At 39.8% G+C, this 13,033-nt stretch overlaps 1 protein-coding gene across 1 annotated transcript in view; it reads right to left on the bottom strand.

Moving 5' to 3' along the window:
* Positions 1–13,033, bottom strand: part of MYO3A (myosin IIIA) — a 197,314-nt gene that overhangs the window by 4,198 nt on the left and 180,083 nt on the right. Inside the window, exons 32-34 of the mRNA XM_057732602.1 lie at positions 7,822–7,928; positions 2,259–2,299; positions 577–720 (exon numbers count right to left, since the gene is read on the bottom strand). Coding sequence (XP_057588585.1) covers positions 577–720; positions 2,259–2,299; positions 7,822–7,928 — 292 coding nt within the window. The remainder of the gene's footprint in view (positions 1–576; positions 721–2,258; positions 2,300–7,821; positions 7,929–13,033) is intronic.

Below are 13,033 nucleotides of genomic sequence, written 5' to 3'. Positions count from 1 at the left end.
ACTTTACAAAGAATTTTGGGGGGAAAGCAAAAAAGATTCCCAAAGTAGTAAGTAAGCTACAAATGGTTTAAGTTAAATGTCAAATAAAGTTGGTGGCAAAGTGAAAAATCAAATCCAAAATACATATTTCTGTATGACTCTTTCTCCCAAATTTTTTTTTGGTCTGACATCACTGATTCTGAGAAATTACACAGCATAACTGAGAGAACAATAAGTAAATAAAATCACATTGGTTACAGCTTAAACACAGGTTTTGGATATCATTAAAGACAGATAATGCTTTTATTTAGTATGACTACATAATTTATCACCCAAACCGAGGTACTTTTAAAAGGGGGTGCTATTGATGATTATACCAAGAAAATAGGTAAAAACTGGTATTGTGCTAGAAAAACTGGGATGTCTGATTACCCTACCATAACCCTTACGATGTTACTTTTAAACAGTGTACCAATCATAAGACTCAATATGCATTAAGAATGCTTCGTCATTAGTCCATACATAAACGAAAATGCTTTAGAAATGGAATGGTGAGTATACAATTGAAAATACTGTACTTCAACGCATGTTCATTACCTTTCATCAGCCTTAAAACATCGATTCTGGAGTTCTCGCTGTTGTCTTCGTTCTCTTAAACTAGGGCTGTGTTCCTTTGGTCCGGGATGACTGGGCAATAATTCCTTATAATAGAAATCTTCCAAATCTAATAATTTTCCCTGACTGCAAATGAACACATAAACACACCACAGTATCAAGCTGTCTACTCACTTAAACTTACAAGATACTTGTTTTCTTTGTTTAAAGTATTTACGATAATTAAGGAGTAACACACATCAATAGGAATGAGAGAGGTCTTGAAATGTGCAAAAACAGTATATATCATCAATTACAAAGGAAAACAACCCCCTTGTCTCTTACCTTTAAGAGAGCATCAGCTGCTGGAACAGCTTTTCTACTACATTCAACTTGGCACAAAACTAGTAGATACTAGATAGCTGGTGAATATGGTGTTCATTTGGCCAGTCTATGCCAGAGCTCACAACTGACCCGTGGGCCTCTATGAGGAAAGCTGACCTTTATGTATGAACACAAGCGTTTCCCAGTTTTATCAGCCCACCGAGGCACACAATGTGTCATGATCTTACCTCACTTTCCTACCAGGTAACCTTCTGTCCTTCCCCTATGCATTTGTCTTTAGGGGGTTACTTTCCGCACTAGGTTTTAATTTCTGCACACGACACACACACACAGGGTTGTGCCCTTGACTGTTCTCGTTCCTGAATCTACTCAAACTACGCTTCTGGTTCCTGCGGTGTTCCGTATCTCTGGTCTGATGAGACTTCATACTGAGGTCAACAGGTATAGGTCTGGAAAACTACCGGGTGTTACAGAACTTTGGGGAAAAATGTTTTTCAAGTTACATACGCATTTGTAAATGAGCTTTCAGAGTATTATCGATGCATAAATCGGGAATTCTGTGTCCACTCAACTTAACAGAAGAACCCTCAATTGCTTTGAGCACTGTCTGGAAATTAGTTGGTTGAAACAGTGGTATAGGGGACTTCCCTGGCGGTCCAGTGGTTAGGACTTCGCCTTCCAATGCAGGGGATGCGGGTTCGATCCCTGGTCGGGAAGCTAAGATCCCACATGCCTGGGGGCCAAAAAACCAAAGCAGAAAACAGAAGCAATATTGCAACAAATTCAATAAAGCCTTATAAAAAAAAAAGAAAAAAGAAACAGTGGTATAATACTAAGAGTAAAGCGCTGGTGGGCTGAAATGTTACAGGGAAAGGGGAATAGTGTGAATTGAAGTGGGCCACACACGCAGGTGACATGAATCTCATCTTCCTAACAAATCCATAAACATCATAAAAAGAGAGATTTAACTTGTGTTAAAGAACAAAAAAGTACAAAGGAGTTTGGGGAAAGAAAGTTCATGAACATGAGCATGTTCAAACTGCTCAATTAAAACCACATTTATGGGACAAGAAAAGCAAATTGTGTACCAAACGGTACAATTTATTCAAAACTGTTTGAGTTCTCAGTGTATACCCTGCATTGTGTTAGCTCAATATATTTCCGATAGGCAAGATCTTATAAACTACATATAAGTCTCATATTTATAATATAAGTATGTTAAGAGCACACTACTTTCCACATCTATCCACATAAAACAGTGGTTTTTAATCATAATTTGAACATATGGATTTATATTTTGATTTGATAAGATGACAATAAAATTTAGAAATAATAATTACCTATCTTTCCTCGGTCTTCGTTTTTCTTCTTGGATTGACTTCTAAAGGGAACAGAATAATTATAAAAGACTATTATAATACTATGATCTTAATATGATTACTTGATTTATTACTAGAGTATTAATAAATAAATGTATTCCTATAAAGCTAACTTAGAAATAAGCAAGTGGATAAAATATATCTACAACCTAAAGAAATTTTACTCAATTAAAAATTTTAATTTATTCAAATTTTACTAATTATGAATTTGTGCTTTTTTTTTTTAACTGAGCTGAGAATGAAATTAATCTTTGCATTCCATATAAAAAAAGGGTTTACCACACAATGGTGACCAATCTACACAAAATTACATAACATCTATCTACTACAAATGGGGACAAAATGTTGGACTTTCTGGGAAGTCCATCTCTCTATCACAAATGTGTGACTGTATTTAGGCAGGTTAATTAGACTGTTGATGCCATCCTTGTCTGCAGGTACAACAGATGAGTGGATAGTTAAGGCAGGGGCAACAGGGCACAGAAGAATGGAAATCTGACTTCATTAACCCATAGGAGCCCATTTATGGTGTAAAAGTAGCAGCATGGATGACACATATGTTCATTTGCAAAATGTGTTCATAATTGAGAATTTGATGTATCAAGGCACAAATCAGAATGTTCAAGTATAGAAATAATTAGATATATTTTAATACTTCAATTTGAACACTAACAAATGGTATTTCATTTAATCTTACTAACAAAGCAGTATTCTCTTTTCTATTGTGACATTAGTTATGTGTTTCACTGAACTCCCATATTTACATGTTGAAAAGAGCATATATGCCTTTTAGGCTGAGAAAACAAATACCACACTCACCTTGAACAAGCTGAAGATATTATAAATGTGGAAACCCTAATGCAAGTATCAAGTCGGTTGGCACCATAAAAGTGCAAGATAATAAAAATGGCAATTAATAATGATTTGTAAATATCGAGGGTTTTCCCAAGTTATCCTTAGACATATTGAATCCTTTTTTCTCATAAGGTATCATTTGTAATATCCTAAAATGTCAGATGAGTCAAACAGTTCATAGTTTCTCTTATTCTAATTGGTTGGTATTTTCATGGGTGGATGCGGTAGGAGCAAATGCTTACAGTCATCAAGTCTGGGAGTGGACCATTCAGGAAATAACAACGTAAGGGGCAGGGCACGAATTACATTCCTGTCCTCCTTCCCATCTCCTGTTACTTCACATTCTTGACCCAGTGCCCTAGGCAAGGAGGTGCTTACAAATAACGGTATTACCAGCATAGGTACAACGGCCCCTAGTGGTCCAGTGAATGATTCTGTGACCAGCGTGGTGTTTGCTGTGGTTGTTGTTGTTTTAATAGGAGAGGTCCTCCCTCCTCGATCCATTATCTGAAAAAAATGTATCTCTTGTTCCTGATAACCATTTCCTCTAATCCAAAGTTATGCTGAATGATGGATGCTGAGTAACAGAGATCCCCTTTCTACAATGAAGAGTCAAATAATGTTCTGCTCTGGCAAGGACCCCTTTTTACTGCGGTTCAGCACTGTCCTCTGGGAGACGCTATGTACAAGCTGGTTCTCAGTTACAGGAATTCTTAGAAGAGGAAATACTGTCTGTGCTTATTTCGCTCTTGCCTGTGCTAAAATATTCTAATGAAATGTAATTCAATGATATATGTTTCCAAAAATTATTTAAGATGGTTTACAATAGAAGCAAATATGTAATCAAGGTAATAAAATAGGAGTTGTAAATAAGGAACAAAGGGGGAAAAGAAATGAACGTTAAAATACAGCTTTACGTTTAGTTGTCTCTTAGTTTCCTAGGCTCTAGGGCTAAAGGGATGTATGAAATGGCATTCTTCATCATGATTGAGGATATTGTACTTCTTGGAAGAGGCTTTCATATGAATTTTATCACACTGGGCTTTATATTAGAGGCATTTACAGGCACACCTCAGAGATATTGAAGGTTTTGTTCCAGGCCACTGCAATAAAGAGAATGTCGCAATAAAGCAAGTCACACAATTTTTTTTTGGTTTCCCAGTACATATAAAAGTTACACTTACACTATACTATAGTCTATTAAGTGTGCAAAAGCATTATGTCTAAAACATGCATACCTTAATTTAAAAGTACTTTATTGCTAAAAATGCCATAAAATGCTGATGGAGAGTTTGAAATATTGCAAGAATTATCAAAATGTGACACAGAGACAGGAAGTGAGCAAATGCTATTGGGAAAATAGTGCCAATAGACTTGCAGACTGCAGGGTTGCAACAAACCTTCAATTTGCTACAAAAAAAAAAAAAAAAAAGGCAGTACCTGTGCAGCACAATAAAATGAGGTATGCCTGAATCGCTAAGACCAATGATGTTTTCAAATAGAGTTTTGATATGACAAATTACAAACCTGAAATCTGAAATGCAAATAAAGAAGCAAATGTCCTAGGGCAGTTTCTCACAGAACTAGAGTAAAGAAGAGAGAAAGACAAGGAAACAGAGATGACTTAAGGAGGAGAGGGTTTCTGGTGAGGATGTTTCTTGAGGAGGCCTTTGAAAGTGCAGAGGCCTGAGCTCAGAAGACTCTGAAGAAGCCATTCCTCAGTCACTGCATCTCACTCCCTCTCCCTCCTTCCTGACATAAATATACTTTACGGCAAAACTTTAAAATTCATCTCCATTACATCATGGTGGACACAGTCTTACCTCCCTTTTGGAAATACATGAACACATTATGTATTTGGAGGTCTTCACAAGGATGAAGTGGGTAGCCACAATACAGACATAAGAAAGAGACCTGGGAGAGGCCACTTACTGCTGTGGTTGAGGGAAGGCCCCAGAAAAATAATGGGACTGGAAGGGAGTTGTCATGTGATGGTGTCCATTACTCACTTTTTGAGGAAGCTGTTGGCCCTGGGTCGTTCTGCGGATGACTGCACAGCTTCTGGGTGTTAGCGCAGACACAACACGCCGTGACAATGGGGTGCGTGTTCAGCTAATGTTCTCCCCTCCACAGCCAAGCTTCTCAGCCTCAGCTTACTTTTATTTTGGACACAACAACAGCAACGTTCCCCAGATGGAGGAGATTAAGAGCATCAAGTCACAGAAGAGAGCTGGTACTGATGTTAAGGTCGGAATGACCACAGTAAGTGGTGACATCCAAGAAGAAACAAAAGCTATACTAACAGGTGAGACATCTGTCAACACAGCTGCTCGTGCCGGGCATGTGTGAGGAGTGTCGGGTCCACAGCTTGGCAGCCCTGAGAGCCTTGTCTAAAGTTTGCTGTGTGTTTTTTGGCAAATAGTCTCGTGATGACCAACAGTGGGGCTATAAGAGTGAGCAAAGTCCCTGCCTTCCTGGAGCTTCTGGTCCACAGGGAAGAGTCAGACAGGAGACAGGCAGACACATATCTATACCTGCTGTGAAGAGAAATCAAGCAGGACCAGGTAGATACAGAGACAGGTGCTGCTTTACATACGGCCGTCAGAGGGCCTCTCTGACAAGCACAGATTTGAATACAGTACAAACATTTTTGCTCACTACAGTGACCTGGGTCATGAATGTGCAGTAGAATGTATTTTAGAAAGATGTTCATGAAAACCTTTCAAAAGTACAGAGCGTTTTGATGGTTAAAGGGAGTGGGGCACCATCACAGCTATATATTTACATTCATTTTAAAAATAATAGTACGATGACAAAGTAAGCTTCTTGGGGGCAGGAACTCATTTATATCAGATTTATATATATATATCAGATATATATCTCCAAATCACTTGCTGTATACCTGAAACTAATACAATATTGTAAGTCAACTATATTTCAATAAAAAGTTCTTTTGAAAATAAAATTGACTGTGGTGATGCTTGTACAACTCTAATTAAAAAGAAAACCATTTAATTGTATACTTTAGATCGGTGAACTGTATGGCATGTGACTTATATCTCAGTAAAACTCTGTGTGTGCATATGTGTGTATGTACCCATAGTATATAGGGGTCTGTGTGTGTGTGTGTGTGTATGTACCCATAGTATATAGGTGTATGTATAGATACTTAAGGATGCCTTTGTGCATTATGTAGACTATGTAAAATGAACACTAAGCATTTTGATATTTGAGTTTGGAGTTAGAGGGAGAATCTGAGCCAGAGACCAGGATTCAGGAATCAGTAGAAACAAGTCTTAGCAGCTGATGAGACTGTCCAAAGGCAATGAGATGAGAAGAGAAGCTAAGATTGAATCCTAGGCAACACCAAGGGGAAGAGGAGTCTTCCAAAGACACTGGAGAGAAATCAGCAGAGAGAAGGGAAAGGACTGGGAGACAGTCGACTCGAAAGTCAAGTTTTATTTGTTGCCGGGGAGGTGCGAAACTTAATTCCAACACATGGGAAACACTGTCTGGGTTCTACAGGGACATGGCAGACTGTGGCAGCAGGAATTGGGAGAGGGAATAAGTATTGCAAATGGAAGGGCCAGCAGGTGCAAAGGACTCAGAAGCATGGGAGGCCACGCACCGGCAGAGCTGTTAACTGGCCAGTGGGCACAGGGCCAGGGAACGGGGAGGAAGAGTGGTCCCGGGTCCCATGAGGAAGGAGTCTGGACTTGATGCAGAAGAAGGTGCTATCCAGGGACTATCCAGGGAGGAACACAATCAAACTTATGGTTTAGAGAAATGTTCTGGTACGGCCTGCAGAGGCTGAGATTAGAAGTAGTTAGGTGGGGCCTGAACTATTCCGGGTGAGGAATGAGATGGTCTGAAATAGGGTGGCTGCCATGAGGCCAGAGGAGGAAGATGAAGCAGAGCGAGCCTTTGCGGGGAGAAGTCACACTTTAGCGTGACTGATCAGCGGGCAAGATTCAGGATGCCTCGCAGCTTCCTGGCTTAGGGAACCAGGCGGATGATGGTGGCATTCATGGAGAACAGGAACCTGGAAAAAGGGCAGGCTGGCAGGGGTGATGCTGAGGGCTCCCAGGCTGCTCACCGTGAGTCAGCAGGCGCTGGGGAACCAGAAGACCTCAGTACAATTACTGGCCCTGACAGCTAAGAGGGGGCTTATCCACGTCTCAGAATCCTGATCTGAGAGATGTGGATGCCACCATCTGGGATCTTTCTAAGACTCGATCTCACCATGTATGTGAACACACAGCACTCTAGGCCTGGAATTTAAAAGGTACTCAGTAAATGTCTCCTCCCCTTTCCTACCCTGTAACTCACCCATTCACACTAAGGTCCCTCCCTGGAGATCTCCTGCTGTGATGCCCTTCTCTTTCTGGGTTGATATTTGCATATCAGCTCAGATTAAAGGACCAGCAGAGAAAACTGCTGGGAGGACATGGGGGTTACAGGACTGTGGGAGAGGCGTAGACCTTGAGGAAGAGGGGCTGGAGGAGGACGTGCCCAGACTGCTAGCCAGAGGAGGGGCAGGGAGGCGGAAACCGAGGGGTGGCTCCTTTTGCAGAGCACTCCCTGCTGACAGGACTGATATGGTCAGTTTCCGCATGCTGGCCATCAGGGAATGCTATAGCTCCCACCTGATAATAAGTGAGCCACTTACATGTAGGAGAGAATAGTACGTGGAGTCTTCAGGGTTATTTAATGTTTTGGGTTTCCGGGGCCGCCTCGGGGGCCTCAATATTTTTGGTTCCTCTCCTTTCGAGATCCCTACAAGAAAGGTGATCATAAACAGATACTCAGTTACAAAGGCTAGTATCAAGCACTGTTTACCATTGTGTTAAATAACAAATTAGATATATACAACTGGGGCTGAAACTGAGAGAAAGAGGAAATTCCTTTGTTCCCCCGCCAACCTTTATCATATTCCTCAGCATGTGTCTCCTTCCGATTGTCTGGTGGTCTAGGACTCTGAGAAGTAAAGGGAAGAGAAGACGGAGAAGAAAAGAAATGCACGGGTTGGTAATGTGGAATAGGGTACAGGAGCTCAGAGGGTCAATGGGGCAAGGAGACAAAGCTGCCAGAAAATCTCTAAAAAGGAGGATTATGTTCATGGAATCCTGCTGTCTCCTTCCCTCCCCTGTCACTGGCCTTACAAAGTGACCCACCCATCCATCCATCCATCCATCCATCCATCCATCCATCCACTGCATGATCCTCATTTAAAAGTACCACCTCATGTTATGGCCCAAACCAAGAGACTGCTCATCTGCAGGCTGGACTCTTTTCTAAAAGCCTAATCTAGTCTTCCACCAATATTTAGAATCTCGAACTATCAGAATGTTCAGATTGGACTTGGAAAATCTTGGCCAAGAAAGAATTAGGTTTGTCCTCTTTTTCCTGCTCTTTCTTTCATAGAGCCAAGTTCTCAAAGCTGCAGCAACGTCATCAGAACTTCTGATGACCTTCACGCTTGGCTGTCAGTGCCTGTTACAAGCGGCTTTATATCTGGAGTTAACAGGCTTCTTACAAACAATTTCTGTCTATTTTTCATGATTCTTGACCACCCTATTCCCTAAGTGCATTTGTGATAAGTATATCAGGGTTGGGCTATGAGTGGGATATAGGTGCTTACTGGAGAATAGCCTACATTCAACAAATATCTGAGCACACATTTCTTAGTGAGACCTTAAGGGCATCACTAGATCATTATTGCATATAATAACAGGGCAACAATAATTCCCAATCCTCAGAAATACACAGAGAAACTGAATTGTTCCAAACCATTCTAATCAGATCAAGTCAAACTAATCAAATCAATGACTATTCCATACTTACTTATTACGTGACTGGCAGCGTAAACAACTCCAACCAGGATGGAGACTCACAAATGCCTAACTTTCTAGTCCCAGCCCCAGCCCACTGTGTGAACATATTTATTACAAGAGCATTCATAACCTAACGTTACCCAACTCATTCATTTAAAAATGTATGGGAAATTGCTGGATGACAAAAATAGATCAGCTAGTTGGGAGTATGTCGTCATGGTGTAAGGCATGGAACAGGCAGAACCAGAGAGAAACCAGGACAATCATTCATTACCGTCCTTTTTGGAATAAAACAAAAGAAAATGGGATCTTTGGCAATGAGACCATGTTAACAGAGATCAGTAACAGACAGGAGGAGTAAAAGCACTTTTCCAATCAATCCCTGGAGGTTCATCTCCCATTCTCTCCCTCTCTTCTTCTCCAAAGGAGTAGACAGAGGAGGTGGAGGGAATCCAGATACCAGAGCCCTAGCCGAATCCTGTCTTAGACCACCGCCGGTGCAAGGAAAGATGGTAAAACCTGAATTCTCACCGCCACCATAAATAGTGGTCTTTTATTATTTTCCTTCTCTTTATTTATCATCTCCCTCAGAGCTGATTATTAAACAGCTCTTATTGGCTCTTGCAAAGTTTTATTATTTTTAAATGTAACAATAAGACATAATTACATTTAAAAAATAACATCCACTTATATAACTTAATTGAGTCTGAATGGCAAGAAACATTAAAATACAGTATCAAGTTATTATGTTTTTAGAAACATGAAGGTGACCTGGGACTAAATTTTAACTTGACTTTAATATTACTTAAAGTCTGAATTAAAATATCAGAATATTACTATTGTAATAACAATTAATTATATTTAAGGTGGCAAAGAACCTGAATAAACACCACGAGAGGGAAAAACAAACAGATTCTGGGAATAAAGGAAGTCTGCTCTTTCTTCATTTTCTCATCAAATGTTGCCATTCCATCTGATTTCTGTCACCAAGACTCTATAGAACCTGCCTTCCACACGGTCAAGGGTGATCACTTTGTTGATGAAACCAAAGGACTCATTTCTGTCCTTGTTACTCTGACTTCATCACCATTTAACATTACTGACCACCCCTTCCCTTTGTGACTGCAGGTGAGGTTTCTGAGGGCAGACACCTTGTCTTATATATCTTTGTATTCCTGGCACTTAAGGAAATGCCTGACACATAGTAAGTGCTTAAAAAAAGTGTGCTGGATGAGTAAATAACCCTTTGCCTCCTGGATTGAGTCATCGTGCTCCCAGCTCCTTGTACTTTGCACAATGATCCTTACAGGTGACTTCCAAATGCATACCTCGGTGTGAACCTCTCCTCCACCAGAGCTCTGCTCTAATTTCCTACCCCTGTTGAATGCTTGCATCCCAAACTCTCAGACTCAGTTGAGTCAGGGGTCATCGTTCTTCTCCATCTAAGATTCTGCACACCATGACCCCAGTGGCACCATATTTCTGTCCCCCAGGTTTATAACATTGATGTCCCCTTTGCCTTATTCCTCCTCTTCATTTCCTAGAAGCAGGCAATCAGCAACTTCTGTCAGTTTTTTTTTTTTTTGATACATGCTTTGAAACGTCTAATACTCATCCACCAGTTCTTCTTGTTCACCCTCGCTAACACTCGGGGCTAAACTGCTCATTTAACAACCGTGGCAGTGTCTTAAAGCATTCTGTGCTTTATCTCACAAATGAAAGCCAGATTTGCGTTCCTTAAATGCCGTGATGAAATTTCACTTTCCAAAAATTCATGATGCTCCTTTCTTCCTTCTTCATTAAACCTGTCTCTCCTAAATCCAAGCTATTTACAATCTCAGCCATTTCAATATTATCTTCCACTTCCCCACAAAATGAACCATCGCCTCTGGTCAGGCTAGTTAACTCACTGGAACCTCAGGGCCCCACATTTATAGCTGTAAGTGCTTATTCTCATCTTCTCATAGAAGATTTCATGGTCTCACTGAAATCGTAAGCATCCTTCAATGCCAGTCACTATTTCTGGCTCTTCCATGAAGCTTTCACCGATGGTCCAGTGACCTCCCTCTCACATGAACACCAGTGGTACTCAACAGGTTGTGCAAATTACTTGAAACGTGCTATGGGCTGAATTGTGTCCCCTCAAAATTCATATGTTGAAGTCCTAACCCTCAGTTCCTCAGAATAGAGGTATTTGGAGAAAGGGTATTTAAAGTGAGGTCACTATGGGCTCACTAATTCAATATGATCGGTGTCCTCATAAGAATAGGAGAATAGGACACAGACACACACAGAAGGAAGACCATGTGAAGACAAAGGCAGAAGATGGCATCTATATGCCAAGGAGAGACCTCAGAAGAAACCAGACTTGCCAAAACATTGATCTTGGGCTTCTAGCTTCCACAACTGTGAGGAAATAATAACATTTCTGTTGCTTAATTCCCCGCATCTATGGAACTTTGTTATGGCAGCCCTAGCAAAATTATACAACACTTACTCTCTTACTTCTTGCCACTTACTATGTCTACTTATGACTTAAAAAATACAGTGGGACCAAATGTTTTTAGTTGGTGGACATTATGCCTTAGGTTCTGATGTCCTCATGACTTTTCACTGCATGTCTGCAAGGTGGTAGGCGTTTGGAGATGCTAAGAGGTTTTTGACTGATTCCATTTTAGCTTAGAGACACAGTGCTAAGTAAAGAGTAGATAATATAATTTTCTTAACTTGATCACTACTGTAAAGAAGTGATCAAGTTAAGACATAAAATAAATTCTGATATAAAAATAAATTCTGATTCTTTAAAGATAAATATAAATGAAAGAACACACAAACCTCTTGAAACAAAATCTGGATTACTTTATGAACAATTTAGAGGTACAAATGTCTTAGCTAAAACTCAGAAGTCATAAAAAGGTAGCAAACGACTACAAAATACAGACCAACAGAAAAATAGGCAGAAGATGTAAATAGGAAGATGAAGGTGAACAAATCCAAAAAGCCAATAAGCATGAATGGCAAACAAGCTTGTTAGCAGACAAGACAACATGAATTAAAATAACAATGGGATATCATTTTACTCCAGACATATTAGGAAAGATTAAAAAGAAGAATAACACTGCTGGACAGGATGTCAGAAAAAGTGAATTCAAGCAAATTGTTGAAGGAAACATCGATTGTTAGGGCCTTTTAGGAAAGCAATCTATCAAAACACCAAATGCCTTTCAACTCAGTGACCCCACCCCTGGGGGCTTTTCCCATAAAAACCAAATCAGTTTACATGGACATTTTCAAAGATGTCTACTGTAACATTTTTCATAATGGCAAAAAATCAAAACAAAGTGAATATCTAACAATAGGGGAAAGGTCACATAAAGTATTGTGATCTTCATATGGAATACTACACAGCTATTAAAAAGACTGATTTTTAGCTATACCTGTTGATGTGCAGGGATTCTTGCTCAGGTAGTGAGGGAGAAAAGCAAGATGCATAAACATTTATATTATGACCTATTTATATAAAGTAATGACAAAAATCACTATGTTTGTATGCATAAGGGCAATTATGCACACCTACAAAAGATAAAAAAGAACACGTTTTATAAGAGTTTCCTTGATAGGGAGAGTAATGTGGGTTGGAGAGGGAGAATGGGGGAAAGAAACAGGAAAAAAAGAGAAAATTTAAAGAAAATATTGCATTAAAAAGAATCCTGGAAGGTATAGTATGGTCACACTTATGTAAAATAAATATGAATGAGGAGCAAAAGTTAAGAGAATTCAGCACCACCAAACCAGCCTCACAACAAGTGCTAAAGGAACTTCTCTAAGTAGGAACACAAGAGAAGGAAAAGACCTACAAAAACAAACCCAAAACAATTAAGAAAATGGTAATAGGAACATATATGTCAATAATCACCTTAAATGTAAATGGATTAAATGCTCCAACCAAAAGACACAGACTGGCTGAATGGATACAAAAACAAGACACTTCCATATGTTGCCTACAAGAAACCCACTTCAGACCAAGGGGCACATATAGACTGAAAG

The sequence above is a fragment of the Hippopotamus amphibius genome, chromosome 4 (assembly GCF_030028045.1).
Source record: "Hippopotamus amphibius kiboko isolate mHipAmp2 chromosome 4, mHipAmp2.hap2, whole genome shotgun sequence".
NCBI lineage: Eukaryota > Metazoa > Chordata > Mammalia > Artiodactyla > Hippopotamidae > Hippopotamus > Hippopotamus amphibius.
The sequence above is the reverse complement of the archived record's forward strand: the minus strand, read 5'-3'. Positions and strand labels throughout refer to the sequence as shown.